We start from the raw sequence: 22572 nt of genomic DNA, 5'->3' as shown, positions 1-22572 counted from the left end.
CAACGTTGCACCGTATGGGGTAATTCTCTCCATGACCATTGCAGAACAAGTAGCTTATTGGAATCTGACATCGTGACGCGATGATGCCAAAATAGCTATCAAAAAGTGCAGAAGAACATTGGCAGCTATGAAAATATTTGTTATTTATCACCAAACTTGGCTATTTAGGAGTTCTAAGAAAGACAGTTATAGGAACAGGGAGCCTAAAGTAAATGCGAACTTGGTTAACAGAGTTGCGTTCATGGGCTTTAGCGAGTCGCCGAGTAAGCAACTGTAGGTGAAAAAGTTCTGAAAGCTGGAGCGCTACATAAGTGAAGCTGTGCTCGCAGGGACTAGATAATTGGTGCGTACATATATGCGTGGACGATGATATAGTGAAGATATTCTTCATGACTATCGATGACATCCAGCAGAGGTTACTGATCGTTGCCCTCGACGATCGCAGCCAGACACCGCTATATTGGGCTGTGCCTTATTGAAATAAGAAGACAGTCAAATAGGGTATTAGCATGAAAAAAAAAATCATTGAAATAATTACGTTATAGTAAAATATACGTATCAAGGAATGTGGGAGTAAAAAAATAAACAATTTTGAACAGTCAGGTAATTTTTAATACGAGAATAAAAATCTAAAAAATTCGAAAATTATTTTGAACTCCACAAACGATTTTGATTGGTGCGCATAACTGTGACGTCATACTTACAACCTAAGTCGGCTGCTGTATGTAATTTGTATAACTATGTATATGCGTCTACTGATAAGTATGACGTCACGGTGCGCTCGCACAGCTACGGGTGCTTTCGGCGCGTTTTCGGCCGTTTGAAAAGTTGTTTTTTTTTGAAAAGATAAATTTTTAAGTAAAAACGCAATGAAAAATTTAAAAAAAAAATATTCATTGATAATTCATATATGCTGATTTCAAAAATATCATTACTTTCTTTTATGCAAATACCCTATTGCTACTGAAAAGAGGAGCAATCCGAATCTCGGCGACGCGGACGGATTCGCTGCTCTACACATTCTTTGCTGTAGCAACCGGGATTTGGTAGAGAACTTTCTCAAGATGAACGCAGAAATTGGTCAGACAATGAATATCAACATCCAGACAACGGTTGGTAACACACCATTGCACTTGGCTGTAATTCTAGGCAATGAAAAGGTGGTCGAATTGCTGCTGAGACAAGGTGCCGACCCAAATTTGGCCAACAATGATATAGACACTGCTCTGCACCTTATTTGCAAGAGATAAGGTGATAATGACTTGATGAAGATATTGTTCGAGGTATGCGACCAATTAAAAAAGAAGGTTCAGGTCGACTTCCGGGACCAATTGGGCAACACAGCATTGCACTGGGCTCTGTTCTACGGCCAAAAGAAGGAGGTCGAGTTTTTACTGAAAAGAGGCGCAAATCCAAACGCATGCAATTCAGAGCAGAAAATTCTCACAATTTTGTCTGCTCGCGTTCGCAAACTTTATTAGCACTTGCGTGTGGGCAGCATGTGCATATAGCTTCACATAATTTGCGTGCACCCAACAGCGATATAGAGCAAAAAGTGTACTGTGAGTGCATGTGAGTATGATATTAGAAGGCAATGGATCGATTGATCTTCCGTAAAAACATAAAACATACGCACTATTGTTAAAAGTCTGATTTTTTATTTTCTCTTTTTCGGCAATTTATTTACAATTTTTCAAAAATTTTGAAAATTTGGCGTGACGATAAATCAATTGTCCGAAATATATGGAGCTAACAGGAGAAACGATCCTAATTGATAGTGACAAATAATTCTCACGCAAAACGCCAAGTTTAGACTTCAAGACAATATATCTAAGCTTACTTCAAGTTTAAAGTAAGATATTTACCAAAAAGTTCTTGAGATGTTAATGCTTTTCAGATATAATTATTTTTGAAATTAAGCTCCGTATTTGCATGCGTTATGCAAGTCCATTACATTAACGCATTCACTAAAAGAACAAAAGTCAAGATACTCGTTGTAATTCAAGCTCTCGCATCTCAATATTATATAGTTGTTATAATTTTCGTCTTTGGCACAGGTCAGCCGCATAAAAACTCTTCGCACGTTCAATGCAATACGTCGCATACATGCGGCGAGCTTATCCGTAAAGCATAAAAGCAATGAAAAAAAAAGGACACGTGTCTGTGTATTTGCGCATATAGGTGGGTGTGCTGCTGCTGTTGCAACGGCTATGTGCTTCTTCGAGCTGAGCCAAAGGAAACGAAGAAAACGAAAAAGAGAAGACACGAGGTGACGGTGGAGAGAGGAGGTGGAGGAGGAAGAGGAGGAGGTAGAAGAAAAGCCTCGCCGCGAAGATGACTACGACGATGGATACACATATATATACCAAAGTTTGAGCTCTCCCTTTATACATGTATGGTACGTAAAGAAAGAGAGAGAGAGGCGGTGCACATACGTATATAGAGGCAGTGGTAAGTTGAGAGTCACTTGGTGAAAAAGGGACGAGTAGAACGACGTCAACGGCAACGACGACGACGACGTTCTCTTTTTCTCTCTCTCTCTCTCTCTGTCTCTCGGCTATATAGCTCGACGGAGTAATGGGCGAAAAAAGAGGGGTGACAGAGAAGCACCTCCAACGCTATACTACTCCGCTGCTGGACTAAAGCCGCTCGCTCGTTCTCTCTCTTCCCCCTTTTTTGCACTGCTCTCTTACTCACTCACTCTCTTTCTCTCTTTCTGTGCGCGTTGCAAAAGGGAGCGCGCTGCGGCGCGCGGAGAGAGAAGAGAGAAGAGAGCCGAGGCAGCAGCAGCAACGCGTTCTCTCTTCGGGAAAAATAAGAGAGAAAAACGAGAACCTGCTGCTGCTTCTGCTGCTGCTGCTGCTGCTGCCTCGGCCTCAACTCTACTCTGGCTATGTGCTGTCTCTCTGGCAATCTATATACAGAGAAAGGGAGGACAGGAGTGAGTGCGGAGAGAGAGAGAGAGAGAGAGAGAGAGAGAGGAGACGTCAGGGGTGGGCAAGGGTCTCTCTCTTTTTTCTCTCTCTCGCTCTCGATCTATGCGCTGCTGCTGCCTCTGCTGCTGCATGTACGTATATACGTACAGAGCCCGCAGCAGTGTCGGTGCAGGGGGGGGGGGCATGTGTATAGACCGCAGACTTTTTCATAGATAAAGTCGCTGCCACCGTCGCGAACATTTCGTATATTTTAATACGCGCACATACACATAGCATTTACGGAAAAATAGAGAGAAAGAGAAAAAAAAGCCGAGGACGCATGGACAATAAAAGAAAGGGGAAAAAATAGGTCAAAAAGATTAAACAAAAAGATAAATTCCTCTGTGTCTCTCGAGGGCCTTGGGTTTTCCAGGCTGTGCAGTGGCCGTTGCTCTCGGGCAGTACACGGGAGCAAAAGCAGCACAGGTGCACTTACTGCAGCAACGAGGTACCATATACGAAGGTACAGATCGAGTCTTTGCAACATAGCTCGCTTTACACAGTTGGCATGGGTTTGTCGTAAATGTAACAAGTTATTCACGCCTACATGCATGTGGGCCGCACACACACACACATAGTCTTGACGTTTACTAAAAGTTTAAAGGGCACAGCAGTACAGGCGAGAAGAGTAGACAGAGAGCCGCCACCACCAGTAAGCATATAATAATGCTCCTACTGTGTCGAACTGCAAGCCGCGCCGCTCTGGGTTAGCATGCACGCAACGAGAAGGAGAAAGAGAGAGAGAGCCCATAAGCAGAGCAACGAACTGTTTTGTAGTGCTTTACGGACAAGCGCATAATACAGATGAATACTATATAACTACGATAGGTTTGCATCTCTCTCTCTCTCATTCTTTTTCTCTCTCTCTCTCTCTCTACTATAGGTTTGCGAGCGAGCGCAAGGCAAAGCAGGAGCAACAGCAGCGGCGGCGGCGAGGGGATACTCGTGCAACGGGGAGGGGTGCAGCAGGCGATATGTATATAGGGAGAAAGGAGCAAGTCGAGCCGAGCACGTGTACACCCCCGCATACGACTGCAGCAGCACGCAATTCGCACAGGAATACATTTATATTAAGGTGTGCGCGCCGTCTCAGTGTGTGTGTGTGTGTAGGGTAGGCGCTCCGTAATATCATATATACCTATGTATATGAAACGCGCTGTGTCAACGTGGTGTAAGGGGAGCAACCGCGCGCGGCCACGGACACACGTACACGCGCAAGCACGTACACCTATAGACGAAGGCGAGTTCGTATCCTATATATGAGAAAGGAGAGAGAGAGAGAAAGAGAGCCGAGAACGGGGAGCGGTTTGTGTGTTGCTCCGTTCGCGCGCGCCAATACCTATATGTATACAGATTCGCACACCAACTGCACAGGAGAGGGGACGACGACGGGCTGCGCTCAGCCGCTACTGCTGCTGCTGCTGCTGCTGCTGCTGAGTTTCGCCGCCACCAGTCCAACGTGAGCGCTCGTAACGTTAGCTTCTCGCCGTCGTTCGGACGCTCCGCACCAGGCGTTTATTATAAAATACTCACGTCTTCTTCCTCCTTACTTCTTGTTGACTCTTTTTCTGCTGGAGAGCACAAACACACCCATAACGCGAGTATAATAAATAAATCATCGCGTTCCCGCAGTGTTGATAAATTAGCAGAGAGACAAATTATAAAAAAATTGTGTGCGAAATAATACAAAAACCGAGGTTGTTTCGTCTACGCCGCTGCAGCTGCCAAAGTAGACGAATTGTACACAACGATTGCATCGCGTCCAAGTGAAAGAGCCGGTGCAACGCGACACCCCCGAATGCTCCGATATCGAATTCAAAATAATACCGACGACGAAATCGCTCCGTTTGTTATGAATCGTTGAGATAGAGTTCGCAGACTTGAAACCCTTTGCGCCGCGAACTTGTGCGTGTGTCGTCGATATACGCGCATATCATACGAATAAAAGAGACGAACGAACGATGCACAGTTTTATCAGCTGGTTTATCTCGGCTGACAGTTGATATAGTTGCGTGTGCGCGCACGCCACACATATATAAACACATATATAAACACAGTGACATCTAGCATAACGACGACAACAAAAATAACAACAACAAGTGCGCAGAGAGCAAGTGCAGTTTTATTATCGTCGTCGTAGGCATCGTTGACCCGTGTCCGGTGATTGCGATTTTTGTACGATTTCTTTATCGAGAAATAAACAAAGTTTTCGAGAGAGAGAGAGAGAGAGAAATACAAATAGACAAGTGCACCGGTGTCAAGTGAAAGACACGGAAACGAACAGTTTCGAAAATAAGTTCACGAACACACGTACGTATACAGCGATTTATAAATACCTGGACAAGGTACTGGTTGGCTACTACGTGCTCCGGTGGTGTGTGCTGTATATGTGTACTGTATAGGTATACGTACACGGGTATACAACACGCATACCTGTGCGAGAGAGAGAAAAGGATTTTCCAACAGCACAGCTGAACCAGAGTGAGAGAGACTCTACGAGAGGAGAGCGAATATGGCCGCAAAGCGAAAGGCCACTGCCATCATGCAGCACCACAAGGTGAGTAACGATTCTTTTTTTTTTTCTCTCTCTCTCTCTCTCTCTCTTTTTCTCTGTCTTATTTTACTTTTTGCTGCTGTTGCTGCCGCTGCCATACAGCTCTGCGCCTGTGGCCTGTGCTGTTGCTGCTGCTGTTGCAGCTCACAGTACCGTGCACGCTCCTCCGCTCCCACTTTTCGCTTCTCTCTCTCTCTCTCTCTCTTTTACTCGACAGCAGCAGCAACTTGGCGGTTCTTTTAACGCCGCGCGATGCGAGCCTTCCCTTGTACGGTACCGCCGCCGCCGTCGCCGTAGTCGTCGTCGTTTCAACTTTTATAAACCTTCACGTGCATACATATATACACCTCTATATAAGAGAGATACTTGTATATGTGCGTATATAATAAGAGTGTGTATGTATTCCCCTTAGTCGTCGTCGTCGGCCTGGACGTTGTCGCTTATATGCGGCTCTCCGCGCACACTGCCTTATGCTATCTCTCTCTCTCGCTCTTTCTCTCTCTTTCTTTCTCTCTCTCCACGCAGATATATATCTGCCGTATATATACCTATATAATGTAAGCCCGTGTTCTTTGTAACGTGCATAAATGCCCATGTGCACGAGTATGTGTGTGTGTGAGTGTGCCTGCGAGAGCACACGTTATATGTATATAAGAAAGCTCTTTATCTTTTGCATTCCATGCCAGACGATGCGACCGATGTAATTTGCTTCTTATTTTGCTGCCCTCGCTGTTGCGCTGCTGCAGTCCCCACCTTCGCTCTTTCTTTCTCTCTCTCTCGCTCTCTTCGTCAAAGCTCTTCAAAAGCCGAAAAAAGAGCACGAAAGACAGAGAAAGAGAGTCGAAGGGCGTTTATTTATTTTTTTTCTTATTACCGCAAATTTCGAGAAAAAGATATCAATCAACTCCTCGCGGGCCATAATACAGTGGCGAATCGCTCGACGAACATTAAGTCGCGCGAATATATAGGTACCGAGAAAAGAAATAGAACAAACAGAGGCAGAGTTAAAAAAAAAAAAAAAAAAGAAGAGAAAAAAAGCTGAACGAAAGGAACGAGCGAAGAGTCAACTGCGAAAAAACATCGTACATATGCATGTATGCACGGATTTCGAAATATATCTGCACATTAGAGAAGCAGTAACAGTAGTAGCAGCAGAGGCAATACTAACTTCTTCTTCGCTATCCTATAACATCGATTACAAACTGCTGCCTCCGCTGCAGCGACAGCAGCAGCAACGCGACTAATGTCTGACTGAGTGCCGCGCGGATATATACATGTATGTACGTGTATGCATATAGAGGAGAGCGATAAATTATCGATGCAACAGTTGTGGTTTGCATATAGCTATATGTATAAATGTGCAGCAGCAGTATAGAAGCGGGTACGAGTGTATTTTGTTAGCTGCATCGCCGCTGCCGTCGTCGTTCGATTCTCCGATCGAAAAAAAGCGTACACACGCACGCCTATGACTGCCATCAGTAGCGTATATAAGCCGTAATAGCGATTCACGCATATATACATGGATTGATGCGCCTCGTGCATAAAGTTGAACCAGCTTCAATTTGCAAATATATTGGAGAGAGAGAGAGAGAGAACGACGCGGCGCTCCTCGTGCACTGCGTATCGGCCACGTGCTGCTGCTGTCGCCACCGCCTCTCGTTTCGCGAAATACATGTCAAAAACTCTTACGTCATCGACCGAGAGCGACCCCCTCTCCTTTCGCACCGATTGTTTTTCAGGGGTACGTATACAGCAGCACATATATATAGCGACCGAGAGAGAGAGACGGGCTAGAAAAGGGGAGCACATCTGGTTATAGGGCCGCGCGCGCCACTACCACCGCTTCTGCTTTAGCTGCTGCTGCTGCTGAAAGCACGATAGCGACGACGACCAACTTTTTATCGATCGCCTTGCCGCGCGCACGTGAAATTTTTCCTTTTTTCTTCAACCCTCTTTTGTGTGTGTGTTCAGAGCTCGCAGTGTGCGGCCGGCGCTATACAGAGTTGTCGTCGTCGTCGTCGCAATAGTCGTTGTTGTTTCACCTCGTTTTAGCCCGACGCGCGAAATAATTAACTTTCTGATTCCCTCGAGGGAGGGCCGATTTTCGATTTCCGATTTTACATTGGATAAAATATACCTATGTTCTCTATGCTTTCTTTCTCTTGATATTGGTAAGAGTTTTGGAAAAAGTTTCGAGATGCTGAATAATCAACGGAGTAGAATCTATAGTTAAAGCCCTTTAATATTCTTGCATTTGCAAATGCATGTGTGAGGTTGTGAGTTCTGAAAAAGCTCGGAAACCATCGGCAACAAAATGTTTCAAGTCATAGCTCGAAGGGAAAGGATGTCCACCAGTGAGTCTCATTTAACTGGCCTGACTCGCGGCTTCGGAAGTCACAACACGAAGCTACCTTGTCACTCAATCGATCCGCGAATCGATTTGCAGAGCACACTTTTGTCCCAGAAAGCGGAGTCGGTGTTGGCGCGCGGCTCGACTTAATAAAATTATTATTCGACTGCGCTCAATAATTCAAGCTCATTATCCCCCTGGCGAACGAAGAAAGCGGCAGCAAAATGTAAAAAAAGGAACATCGGTGTAGTGGCTTCGCGTCGGCCGCGTCCCTCCCTCTCTCCCACCCCCCGCAAACTCGAATTAGCGACACATTATACTACGACGACGACGACGACGACTGCGGTGCAGTTGACTACGACACGCCGAGAGCTAGCTAGCTGCTCTGCGATATTGCGACAGGTTATATACATAGATAAGCTCGCGCGTAATTCTTGCAGCTCTTCGCTCGCGAGTCAAATATACATGACGCCGCCGCCGAGTAAGAGAGAGAGAGAGAGAGAGAGAGAGAAAACTCACGCTGCCGAGCGAATTTGCGAAATTGCCACGACAGACTATGGTGCGAGTGTATGTGCGAGTATAAGTCGGTGCAGAAGTGCACGGCTTGCAGCTCGCATGTATCATGTATAATATAATGTACACTCGGCGCTAGGCTCCTTTGCTATTCAGCGCGCGGTGTCTCTCTGCTGCCGCTGCTACTGACGCTCTCGCTTGAGTACATATATAGAGACGCCTGCCGTATACATACGGTCTTTCTCTCTCTCTCACTTGGCAGCAAAAAATCATCATCATCATCATCATCATCATCCTAGCGACTGTGAAGCGGAGCACGTTTATAACATACACACACACATCTGTATATTGTAATAATAATGCTCAAGTGCATAAAAACAACACGGGCGAGGATGGCGATTAGCTCGGTATAGCTCGGGCACGTGCATATTTACACAAATTTATTTGCATTATATCGGCGCTCGTGCTTATAGCGCGTGTATGTGTGTGTGTATGTAATGTGTGCAGTTACATCGCATGGGAGCTCCGGCGGCAGTTTTTATAATATGCATATATTACACTGTGTAGCCGAGCCGCACAGTAGCGCAGAACCAGCAGTGGCAGCAGCAGCGATAGTTGACCAATAGAGTCGGACAAAGTGATCGCTGAATTATCACTAATCTCTCTTTCTCTCTCTTGATGTGTGCACGTCTATGCGACAATCCAACTACTGCTCTGTGTACACGTGTGTGTGTATGTGTTCCGTTGCCAGTCTCAGTCATCGTCGTGCAGTCGTCGCCCACGGCTTAATATTATACATTGGCCGCGGTGCGATCGATAGCGTTCAACGCACGAGTATAATGCGGAGGTGTATAGCCCTTTGACATTGACGCCAGCCCCCCCTCCCCCTTGAGTAAATACCTTTTGCTACTGCTGTGCATCGCGCGTGAAACCCTTCGGCTGATAATTGGCGTGTATCGATGAAGTAACACACTACTATGGCCAAAGTACAAGACGCGCCTCGCTCTCTAATATGCATACATCGGTCGTTAGCCATGCGGCAATATATTATTACGACACCTACGAGAGAGAGAGACTATTCAGCAGCAACAGCAACACATGCTACTACGTATAATCGCCCGTGTACATGTGCATGTGTGTGTGAGTGAGCGAAACGAGACACCTATTACAGTTTCCGTTTTTCATATCCTCCATCACGAAGAACTGCTCCGACTTATAAGCTGCACTCCGCGAGAGATAGACATCTCGCTCTCTCGCGAGTTTGACTACTATCACTGGTATAGCATATATAAGTCGCAGCGGTGTAACGGGTAGATTGTGCAGTTTGGCAGTTGAAGCGTGGGCGTACACGAGATCGACTACGATCCTCGTCACGAGCATTGCAACGAGGTACTGCTTTGCAGTTCTTACACTGAACTAGCATGTGATTTCCTCTCGTTAGCGAATTAATTTACGAGGCACATACACGTTTATTACACACACGTACGTATTATATATAAGCCGCAGATCGCACCGTTTATGCACTATATACACGACAATTTGAGCGAATCTTGTCGGGCCAATTCGTGCGTGCATATAGCACTGCCTCGTGTACCGCCAACGCGCCGCCGCGGCTGCAATCTTATAAATACACACTGCGGCATCGCACACGTAAGCTGCCGCATGCCGCTGTCATTTCTCTCGCGAGTTTCTGCGTTAATTCGCGCGTTAAGAAGTTGCAGCTCAAATTGTACGTCATGCGGGAGGTTTTTTGTCATCCACGCCATACGTATTTTCTCTGTGGTGCGAAATATATCAGACAGAAGCAGCAGCAGCAGCAGCAGCAGGAGTCGTCAAACGAAAGAGATGGCCATGGACGTCGATAAAGTATAATAAACGTGTGTATATAAAAGCACGCCAGCGCTGTATTATACATGAGTCACGTTGTACTGTAGCACACATGCACATACAGTGAGGATCGTATACATGTACACGTATATTTTGTACACGGCACGCGGCGCTCGCAGTACCGAGCGTGCAGTTGGACAAATGAGGGTACCCCTGTCTCGGCGACTCACTCGACTCTTTCTCCGTGCCATATACTGCGAGCTGCTGCTGCGCTCGATATCGCAAAGGTACACATACAGACAGAGAACGCCTCCGTGCATGTCCGTCGTACGTACGTGAGTGTGTGTAAGCGTATCTCTGCGTGCGTATAAGCGATGATAAAAGGAACGGTGTGTGCCGAGCAAGGTTCGAGGCCTAGGCAAGCCTGCATGACTACCGAGCTTCGTAGTGCACGTCTATTCTGCGGCAATACGTCGTCGTCCCTTGCAAAAAATTGAAGCGTGTCGACTACTGCGCTTGTGAGCGCAATACATCCACTCGATGTAGACGATGAATGCTATACGTAAGATTGACCCTTTCTCCATATTTTCTCCTGTGCCTTTGTGTCTCGACCGACCGCGCCGGGCTCCTCATCTCCTTTTTCATCCCAACTCATATTCTCTTTCTCGGATTGCTTCTTACTTATACTTTGCTACTCGTCATATAATGGATAGCAAGAGACCACTGCGGACGACGAGGTCTGTCGTACGCATGCGAGTGTAGCAAACGTGCGTACATATATCTTTTATATTATTCGCATACACATATACCTAGGCTAGGCGCACCCTTGTACGCAACGCCGCGTGAGCCAAATATGAAAAGCAGCCGAGATATCGAGTGGAAATTGTGCGGAAGGGTAGAGAGAGAGAGAGAGAGAGACACGAGATGCGGACAGAGAGAGAACATCGTTCGTAACTGGAGTCCCATATTGCACACCGAGGGTCAAAAAATATACAGGGGGGGGAGAAAGAGAGAAAGAGTGAACGAGATTGGCGATCGGTGCGGTGCGTGTGCGGGTGAATCGGTGATTCACCAGCTTCTTCTTCTTCTCTTCATACATCTGTCACCGCTGCCGCGCGCGCAGAAAGTAATAAAAATAATTGCACCGATCGGCCCTGGCTTATAATTGGTGCAGCAGGCATACACCGTCGAACGCGCGATGAGCGCCGAGCTACGTACGTCCAAGAGAGGGAGAGAGAGAGAGAATGAAAATTGCGCGACGATATACCTTTTGCTTGGGCCACGTATCCCAGCGTACATACATGTAGATAAATATTACGGAATTATGGTCGATTCGCTCGAAGAACTCGCGATTCATGCCGGCAGCTCACTACACTCCTCTTTCCTCTTCTCCGCGCGCGGCGCGACTTACGTGCACTGCGCTGCACACGTATAGACACGCGGCACTCATGCACGGAGCCGAGACACACACACACTGTCTTTGGCAAGGCATCGGTGTCAAGGCGCACCGCATGGCGAGCACATACATAATGCGCTATAGGCTCCGAACGCGAGAATATACACCTATATAGGTATGCACGTATCAGCGGCAGTCTCTCTCACTCGCTCGCGTGTATATATTATATATGTGCGCTCGCGTGCTAGTATATGTATAATATGTAATGAAAGCACGCCGGGGACTGCGCACACACGTACTCGTACGTCGTATAGCGAGTTTACAATAATATATTTTTTTTACGCGCACGTGAACGGCCCCGAGGGGCCTCTCGCGTCTTCCATGTATACGCACTGCACCCAGTATATGGAGCTATATTTAATCGCAGCTCTGAGCAGCTCTGGATTTTATTATTATGCCCAGGTACATACGCATAATTCGACGATCCATTTTCTCGAAAAAAAAAAGCAGGACGGAGAGCAGTTTTCACCTTGTAGTATACCTGTAAAGAGATGGTTAGATAACTGGGCAATTCCGGACTCGAGGCACATAAGCTAAAATATTTCGATACGATGATAATTAAAAAAAAAACAATGACAGCAATCGATAGATAATTATAGCTTTGAATCATTAGTGCCGTAAATAGCGAGTTCAATCTATAAAACCAACACCGGTACAGAATATTAGAGCAAACTAAATGAGGAGTTAAATTACTTATGCTGAAGAAGGGATAAGAGAGGTGTAATGGAGAACGATTGAAAAAATAGAGTGTCTGGACAACTTGAAAAAAAAGTAATACAGTAAATTCGAGAGAAGTAATCCGGTGTTTTGTGGCTAAACAAACAAGGTACCATCTGTAGGACTATTACATGCAGTTGTCCGCGTTGGTCAATTAATGTTAAACTTCTGAGAATTCATGTGCATATAATACACACGTATACGTGTAAACTAAAGATTAATAGAATATTCATGAAGAGAAATTTGGAAACGAAATTCCTTTTTTGCTGGCATACTTTAAGTTCGATTACCTATTCCCAATGTGAAATTAGGGTAAGCCACCACACACGCAATACTTTTTTATTTCCAATGCCTATTATCTCGATTACCCGATCGTCAGCGCGTTTATATTTTTCTACGAACGCTAAACGCTCGGGTTGAAACTTGGCAATAGCGCGTACGGTAATGATCAGTTCCAATGAAAGTGATAAATGTCAATGTTAACCAGTATCGAGCTCAACAGCAGCAGCAATAGTTTAATGCGAGCTGTGTGTGTGTGTGTGCCGCAGATCGATCGCCTTTATTAGAAACAGTTACGCAGTTGTATAGTCGGTCGACGCCCCCCCGCAGCAGCAGCAGCAACATCGGTGGCGGCGGCGAGCACACGTGTGTAATTGGAGTACTGCATCCATGAGAGAACAGATTTCACCGACGCTGCTGTTTTAGCAGTTACGATCTCGGGTATATAATACGGGAAATGTTTGTATAATGTAAGCGACAAAAATTTCATTTATGAATTTTGTGCTCTCGTATTCCAGTAATCGGTCTGGCTGCCGCACACCTATACATATTACTCGTGGGTTTATAAGTGTTCGTGGAGCAGCGCCGAGCTCTGTTTTATTCAGAAAAGGGGAATTATTGACGGCACACAGTAACAGCGGCACCCAAACACACCCACACACATATGCGCGCACCCGCTCTTTCTCTCGTACTCGTTCTCTCTCTCTCTCTCTCTACCTACGATCGGTTTTGCTCGTTGTGTTGCACTGGCCAGGGGGTTAAAAATAGTATATGCCCCTTCTCTCGCTGGCGCACACCACGCGCCAAGCCATCTCTGTGTGCACACTCGACTCGACTCTCTCTCTCTCCTTCCCCGCTCGTGCACGAGAGAGAGAGAGAGAAAATACTCGCTCGTCCATCCACTATATATGTGCACTATACATGTATAGATAGCGTATGTGACGAGACCACCCTTCTTCCGTTGATGCTCTCTTTCACTCGCATGCAATGCCGCGCTCACTCCCCTACTTTTCCTGGCTCTCTCTCTCTACGTATACATATATACGCCTGCATGTGCATCTATATATGCGGTGACCATTTCGAATTTGTACGATAGCTGCTGCTGCTGCTGCTGCGCTAGCATCATTGCTCTTTCTCTCTCTCTCGCTCGCTATATATAAGCGCGCCTGTGTGTACCGTCATCCTGCCGCCTGCACCGTTGCGCCAGTACCGCGCCACTGCTGCCGCTGCCGCTAGCTTTTTCCACGCCCTTTGCATGACCTCGTCGCTTGATATATATGCGAATTGAAATCCATCTACGTTGCGACGGCTGCTGCTGCTGCTGTTACTGCTGCCTTTTCCCCTCTTTTTTTCTCTCTTTTTCCTTTTTTTCTTTTTCCCTTTTTTTTGCGAAAAAGTTTCGAAAGGTCTAGCTAGAATAAAAAAAATGTACTCAACTATCGCGAGTCTTTTTTTTATCATCCGCGCGTCTGTACGTTTCTGTCGCCTATATAACGCACCGTGGCACGTTACTGCATCATAGATCCGCGCTGCATCGACTGCACGAACCTCGGCACATACGCATTCATACTCACACACGCGCACACGTATAAAAAAAAATGTATGCTAAGTAATTGTCGGTATACACACACACACATGTATTGGAGTGCACTCGTGTGCATTTGTGTATGCACACACAAATATTATGCATTTCCTGCTGTTAGTCTAGACACTCGAGCGCATAGGCGAGTCGTCGTAGTCGTCGGGTGCGAGCCTCGAGCTGCCGAGGCGAACAAGACAAACAATCCAACTTTCGCTCTTATTTACTCTTTCGTTTGCTGCTGCAGCAATTCGCATAGCAACACACGTACATATACATACACTGTATACTGCGCGGAGTACAATGTCACTGAACGATAATGAAAGAGAAACGTATATCGCTGCGGCTGCTCGTGATCGCGCGCACGCGGCTAAAAGAAAGAGAGAGAGAAAAAAAACGTGTATTTATTTATATCGTACGCGATCGCGATAATCGAGTCTCCGGATCTAGAGCTCGAGCCGATAATCGCGATCATATTTGCGCTTGGTTGTGTGGCTTTTTTTCTCCCTCTTCTTTCCTTCTTCTTCACGTGTATATCGTCCTAAGCGCACGTGGTCTCGCTCCATCTGTATGCGTTTGTTATGATATTGCGCTGTAACGTACGTTATATGTCATAGATTGTGAATATTGCGCGATGCGCATCGGCATTACGAGCGATATAACAATTATACATACGTGAGCAACCGGGAGTAAAAGAAAAAAGGTTGGGAGTCATCGAGCGATATAAGTCACAAGAGCAGCAACGAGTGCACACGCACACACATTTAGGTGCAACGTATGTACGCGAAGTCGGAGCAGCGCGAAAGATTTCACGCAAATCGATAGCTAATAGCTGTGCTGGCGCACATGTGCATATATACACACATACCCATAGGCGTGTGCTTTGTACATATATACGTGTGCTGCTGCTAGCGGCGAGGTCGCTCCGGCTCTCTCGGCTCGACTCGACTCGACTCGACTCCGGAGCTCCGAGCTCGCGCGTAATTAATGCAACAAGTTGATACACTTATAGAGCCCTCTCGCGCGCGCACGCTCGTGCTGCACTGCACTGGCTCATGCCTCGGCTTTGTGTATTAAACGTGCGCGTCTATGTTTCGTATATAAACGTATATGTGTGAGCGTCCATGTATGTGTGTACAGCGGTATTCAAACGAGTTCGAGTACAGCATCGAACGAAACGACTCTTTGATCCTTCGCTCTCTGCGCGTATGTATACGAGAGGATGATCGAACTTATACTGCTACCGCTGTTGCTTCTTCTTCTTTTTTTTTTTTTTTTTTTAATTGCGTTACGCGCCATTAGCGAGGGCCATTCGGTTATTATTATCGCGAAACTTTCGGAACTGTCCAGAGTGCGCACGAGATTTTTTTTACTTTTTCCTCCTTCTCCCTCCCCCATCCCAACTCGACGAACGATTAATTCGCTCCTTTTTTGCGTGTACTTATAATACGTGTATACGAGCTCGCTCGCTCGTTCTCTCATCCCACGCGTTTCAAGGCGTAAAACAAATTGGACATCGTTCTCTCCCGCTCGCTCACTCTCCAGAGAGATGCGCGCATTATTCAAAACTTATTATTACCGACGTTGCAGCACGCTCTCTTGCTCTCTCTGCAAAAAAAAAGGAATGAAAAAAAATATATACGCAAAACGACGAAGCGAAAAAATTATTTCATCGCTCGCTCTCTCCTCTTTTTTTTTGTTTATTACAGCTATTGCTCGCGTTGCAATGCACGCTACACACAGTCGAGTGCGTTCCTCTACACGTATATATACATAGCGAGAGACAGACGCGCGACGCCAAAAGAGCTTATCGTGAAAAGTCTGCGTGTGCTATTTATCGCGCGCTGGCCTCTCTCTCTCACTCCTGCTCGCCACACACACACACACACACACACACATGAACTCACTCGCTCGCGCTGCACTCGTACACTTCAATATTAAAGCACGTACAGAGTCACAAGCTTGGCTCTGTTGTGCTCTCAGCCAGCTCGGCATGGCCATGCACAACGTATAAGCGTACATATATACTCGATGACGTCGATGACGTCGCTTCGTTACCTCGGCTCTTTCAGTCATTTTTTTTGGTATAAAAAAAAATTGGAGGAATGAAAATAAAAATAAAAATTCATATATGGTGTATACCCTCGAAAGAGCCACGCGCAAAGTGCACGTAGCGCACAGAAGCAGCAGTAGCATCGCACACAAAAGCCCTTTTTCGCCCCTCTTTTTCTGTCTTTTTTTTTCTCTCTCTAGCATACAGCAGTGTGCTTTTTGAAGCTTGCGCGCGCGCCTGCACTCTGTGTTGTGCCAGTGCGACTCCGTTCGGCACAAAAAAAAGGACGATTATTTCGAGTTCGTGTCTCTCTCTCTCTCTCTTTTTTTATCATTCAACTCCATTCGTACGAATAGTTTTTAATTAATGGTTTAACTGGTTATTGCTGCCACCGCCGAGCTATTGTATGTAAACGTAAAACTGGCCGTGGATACACTCGAAAATAAAAGTAAAAAAAAAAGGAAGAGAGAGAAATATCTCTCGCTCGATTTTACGCGATACGGGAGTATATATACCCACACACACAGGCGTACTCATGTATTTATGTACGGGAAAAAAAGCGGTGATGGCGGTGGCGGCGGCGGCCTCTTCTTGCCGCGAGTGCTGCAGCACGTACTGCGCAACGAGCCAATTCTTGAAGGACTTTTGCTCCAGACGTTAAAGCCATTTTCGGATCTCGGCTCTCTCTCTCTCTCTCTCTCAAACACACACAAGCAAGAAGTGTGCATGTGTGGGTATCTTTATCTCTCTCTCGGTACTCTCCGAAAAAGAGAGAACAGCAGAAGTAGCAGCAGCAGCCATTCAGCCTTCTTCCAAGTAGTATATACACAGGATTCAAGCCAAAAGATTCTTGGCAGAAGCTTGTATGTATACACACGTATTCTTTTTTTTCGCGTTTTTTTTCCTCCTCGGCTCTCTGTGAGCTCACTGCAGCGCTGAGAGAGAGAAAGAGAGAAACTGGGCAAAAGCATGATTCTCTCACTTTTTTTTCTCTCTCTCGCTCGGCTCTGACTCGTCCACGTTTCGCATTATATACGTGAAGATCTTTCAAAAGATGTCTCGCGGCCGAGCCGCACAAGCTCCGCAGAGTTTCTCTCTCTCTCTTTCTCGCTATTTTTGCACAAAAGTGCATACGAGCTGCACTCGGTACCGCGAGCGCGTCTTCTTCGAGCTCCGTTCCATCGAGCGCGCGTCAAATTATACACGCACGTATAACGAGACGACGCTCTCTCTCTCTCTTTCTCTCTCTCCGACATATATGTATAAAGAAAGAGGAAAGAAAGAGGAAAAAACAGGTTTCCTCTATGAGTTTCGAACACGGGCGGTCGTGTGTCGGGGGCTTGCAATCGAGCTTCGTCGGCGGTGGCCGATGTGCAACAGCTCGAAATCGCGTGGTCGTGATCGGTATAGATATATCGCGTATAGGTGTAGGTGTATTATATACCACGCGTGCATGCACGTGTGTGTCGTATAGAGAGCCGGGGCTGATTGATATCTACGACTTTGAACTTGCTCGCTGCTGCTAAACTTTTGCGGCGCGCATGATGCATGACTATTAAAGCTGCGCGTGGCACGCGAGTGAGAGATTTCACGCGTCGAGCTAATTCGGCAGATCGATAATACGTGCGGCCAATTATTATACAAACACGAGAGAGAGAGCGAAGAATTTATCTGTAAATCTTTGATCGATATATCGAGAGGCAATATCGTGAGGTACGATTTTCATCGATTGCAGCAGCTTGAAATATTTTAAATAGCCGACGCGTTCAATCGTCGCTGCATGCGACTGACTCATCGTAATTGCGATGCGCCATTCATTAAAACACGACACCCAGCAAACAGTGATCTAATTACAAATCCATAAGCGCAGCATCATCCACCGTTGCTGCTGATGATGCTGTATAGCAGTTGCTCATAGCCGCATGTACATAATACACTCGTGTACATTTTGAAATCTTACAAACGCACACATGGCTCTTGTTTTTTTTCCTCCTTTTTTTTTTTAATCTCTCTCTCTCTCCCTCTGGTCTGTCTCTTTCTCTCACTCCTGCGCCGCACATATAACTCGTTAACTCGCTCGAAGGTTATCGCTCGTGGCAATTTCCTCTCCGTGTGTGCCTGTGTACCACACGCTACATCACGAATTTCTCTCTTTCTCTCTCTCGCTCGGTCGCTCTCTCGTAAAGCGGCAGCGGGGCAGCGGCGACGGCAGATTGCAATATAACAACAACAAAAAAAAGGACACGTACGTGTATGTGCGAGCGCGTGTGTACGTGTGTGCAGTGAGTCGCGCGCGCTATATAGGATGGCTATGCATGTGACTGCAGTGGCGGTCGCGGTGGCGGCACCTCTCTTTTTCTAAAAAGAGGGGAAAAGGAGGTCGCGTCCGTTAGCCTCTCTTTCTTGGCATACACACACACACAGAGGCGCGTATATGCACGCACTCACTGCTGCTGCTGCTGTGTGCACGTACAGTGCAATTATTTCCCGAAAGACTCGCCGCTGCCGTCGTCGTCGTCGTCGGCGTCGCACTGGATTCTGTATATACATATAGTAGCAGTAGTAGTCGCAAATTGTATGTCGAGGTCGATGAAGCGCGTGAGAGACGGAGAGAGAGAGAGAAAGAGCCCAAGAATCGAAGTGTGCGCTCACATTATAATATTTCCTTCTCTCGTTATATACCGCGCCGCAGCTTGCATACTTATACAGGCACTCACGCACTTATACAAAGATACATGCACAAGTGCAGCGTGGTCTATGTATGTGTGTGTGTGGTAGTAGTCGAACTGCACACGAGCTGCTGCTGCCTGCGACCCTGACGAGCCATACTCGGCTCTCCAGTCTCGAGGGGTATAGGTGAATGGCTATGGTGTCTATATAATACAGCAGCAGTCCGCGTGCATATTATAGAATCGACACGAGCTGTGCACGTTGCGGCACGCCGCTATTGTCTTAGCAAGCAGCAACAGATATGCCGCCGCCGTAGTCTCGCCAATTTGATCGTTTATTTTTATATATGTAGGATACGGAGTTACGATCTGCGAGGCCTAATAGACACGACCAGCCGCGCGCACAAGTATAATCTGTTATAGCTCGAGAGAGCGAGACCAGCTGCTTAGCACGTGTTGCTATATACACGCGCAGATTCACGAGCTTTAGCTCTGCTCCGGCATCTTCGCCAACTGAGATGTATTATAATAAACATATACGTGCAGAGGCAACTCCGATTGGGACGACGATGATTCGATCTATCTCTCTCTGTATCTATCGACGCTCGGCGTATATAATATATAAAGTGTGTTGCCGCTTGCGATCTCGCGCGCCTCAGTCAATTTGACTCGAGTGGAATTATTTAAAAAAGAAGAAAAAGAAAACGAGCGAGAAGAAGAAAAAGGAGAGCTGCAAAGCCAAGGAGATTACGATATACACATATAAATACGTGTGTACACTTGAGCCGCCCGTTGACTTTATCTGGCGCGTATCGCGAAACTTGCAAAGTACAGAGTGTGCTTGTTCGCGCGCGCGCCTGAAAGAGAGAGAGAGAACAGCTACTTGAATAGAGTCGACTGTTTGTGCAGCCGCGTGTTTCGTGGCTATACTTGCATTATATTATATACTTGTATGCAGGCCGCGACTTGGGTTGTGCGCGGCGCCTTTAATAGCTACTTATGCTCGAGGTGTATGAGAATCATTTAGAACTGTATATATGCACCTTCGATATATACCTTTCTCGGTCGCGCGTCTGTATATCGTGTATACCAAAGTCTTTTTCGCGTGGAAAAAAATATACGTATGAAAGATGGAAAAATAAAAGAGCATGAAAATACATAAAAGGCGACGGAGACGACACCGAAGATCAGCATCATCACGTGCGCGAGCGCGTGAAAGCGGGTCGCGCCTTCTCTCTCCGCGTGGCTCTCCTCCGTGGAAAGATTAATGGACCAGAGAGCTGAGAGATGCTGCTGCTGCTGCTCCGTGTATATGTGCACCGGCCACTACTACTGTGTCTGGGCCGTTTCGTCTTTCCGTGTATGTCGCCGCGCGCATTCATATATCGAAGTATAGGATGCATGTGTGTGCCACAACTGCAGCATGACGTCGAGGAGTCACGAGCAATAATCGCACGGCGCGCGCGATTCGAGAAAACTCACCGCGGCGAGACGACGCACGGCAAAAAATATGTATTATATTTTACGTACGTATAAGCTCGAGCGCACGAAAATATAAAGAAGCTCGCGAATCGTCGTCGTTTTCTTTTTTTCTCTCTCTTTCCTTTTTCTTTTTTTCGCTGAAACGCGCGGATTTTTATTGGCGAGTATAGTGGAGATAACGAGGCAAGTATAAAAGGTATTTATACATGACGTGCGCGACGGCAGCGACCGACGACAACGAAACGGGCGCGCGCGCTATCTCTCTGACTAATCGTTTTTTCCGTGCGCAATATACTAAAATTAAGCGCGCGCCGGACAAAAGAGGTACACACGCGACGCTCAGCTGATTCTGTGCTCGATGCTTTTTGACCTTATTATTTGCGTATTATATATTTATGGAAAAAGCCAGAAAATCGGCATGAAAAATCGCGACGGCGCATATGTACAGAGACAAGAGCGAGCGAGCGGGCGAGCTCAAGGCTCCGGTGATTCGATGCGCGGACTAGCGCACAGGTTCACTCGCAGTGGTAGTAGAAGTACACGGGCTCGGCTGTCCGCTATAAAAGCACAAACTGGCAGCGCTACACTGAACGTATTTAAGCTGCTTTTCCCACGTTCTTTCGGGCTCTCGATGCAAGATTGGAGCGCAAGAAGCGGTGCACTGCTGCACCAAAGCAACAGCAGCAGCAGGGATCTCTCTCTCTCTCTCTCTCTTTCTCGCTTGCTTTTGCTTCTTGTGCGGCTTGGGCACAAAAAACCTCGTCGTCTTTCCCTCTCGCCTCGTGCAATGTGTTTATATATAAAACACGAGCTAACGCGAATAAGGAATGCCAAACTAGGTACACACTCGCGGGAGAGAGAGAGAGAGAGAGAAGAGGGTGCCTCAGTTCTCGTGAGAGGCAACTCGGCCGGTCAAGCTGATTCCTCTCGCTCTGCGAATAAAGTAAAGTAATTATAAAAAGGAAGAAAAACGTCTTTTTTACTTTGATGACATACCTTTAGCACTACGCCCGTATCGATCGGCGCGCGTAACATCCATGAGGGATCGGTTCTGCTTGGTACTTATAAAGGCATTCTAGTAGCCCACGCAACTATAACTGTGGGAACGTATAAATTCGTCCGCCATACATTCATAACGAGACATTTTTTCGCTTTCGTCGAGTAGAGCTATGATGCGCAGTATTCAGTGGAGATGGTATTCGTCGTCATCGGCGTGTTCATATCAATTCGTCTCGTACGTCTTTAAATCATTGCGACTAGCGGGCCCACACGGGTATATTATACAAGTAGAAGCAAAAAAAGAAAGAAAACGAAAAAAAAAGAAGCAAAAGAAAAAGACCAGATCGCACAGGGGCTGAAGTATATAAGCAGACCGAGATACATATAATAATAATACAGGAAAGGAGAGGATAGTTAGCGCGTCTGGATGCGAGAGAGACGTCTTAATAAAAATACCACGAGAGCACGCGTAACACCTATTATTGCTCTCGATAAACGACAGCGAGAGCTGGAAATATAGCAGCACACACAAGTGTCTGTGTATGCGCGCGTAAGTTATAACTTTGCGGGCAGCAGCAGCAGTAGTATGACGAGAGCGAAAAGAAGACGAAGACGGACGTACAGCACGAAGAAGAGGCGAGAAAAGAGAGGAGAGAGAAAAAAAGAAAGGAAAGAATTACGGAGCGCAGGCAGGAGAAAGTCGACTCGGCGCATTGTAATGCACGCGCGGCGCATGAATAAATGCGTTATACGCTCGTGAATTCGTAGAAACGCTTATTCGCCATTACTATACATGTATATCGCGCCGGCAGAACTCGGAGCAGAGCGAAGACGAAGAAGAAGAGTCTGACTGACTGCCGTCCGAAGAGAGCCGAGCGAGTAAGTAAGAGAGGAGAGAGAGAGACGACGCTAACGGCCGGAGAGGAGATAGATAGACGACGACGATGCAAAGACCCCAAGACTGTTACGCCCAATTGTCCCTCGTTGTGTAAAGACGCTCGTCGGGTCAACTCTCATACATATATACGTATAATCCGTACAAAAGAGTGAGAGAGAGAGAGAAAATACGTAGACACATGCATCGTCGCTTATATTGCGCGAATATATATTGTGCCTAGC

At 46.5% G+C, this 22572-nt stretch overlaps 1 protein-coding gene across 1 annotated transcript in view; it reads left to right on the top strand.

Annotated features, from left to right (window-relative positions):
• Positions 1 to 4444: 4444 nt before the first annotated feature.
• Positions 4445 to 22572, top strand: part of LOC106649986 (nucleolar protein 4-like) — a 31140-nt gene continuing 13012 nt past the window's right edge. Inside the window, exon 1 of the mRNA XM_014367738.2 lies at positions 4445 to 5532. Coding sequence (XP_014223224.1) covers positions 5488 to 5532 — 45 coding nt within the window. The 5' untranslated portion in view covers positions 4445 to 5487. The remainder of the gene's footprint in view (positions 5533 to 22572) is intronic.

This window comes from Trichogramma pretiosum, unplaced genomic scaffold, assembly GCF_000599845.2.
Source record: "Trichogramma pretiosum strain Unisexual culture from Peru unplaced genomic scaffold, Tpre_2.0 scaffold82, whole genome shotgun sequence".
Lineage (NCBI taxonomy): Eukaryota > Metazoa > Arthropoda > Insecta > Hymenoptera > Trichogrammatidae > Trichogramma > Trichogramma pretiosum.
This window is presented reverse-complemented; position numbering and strand designations above follow the sequence as displayed.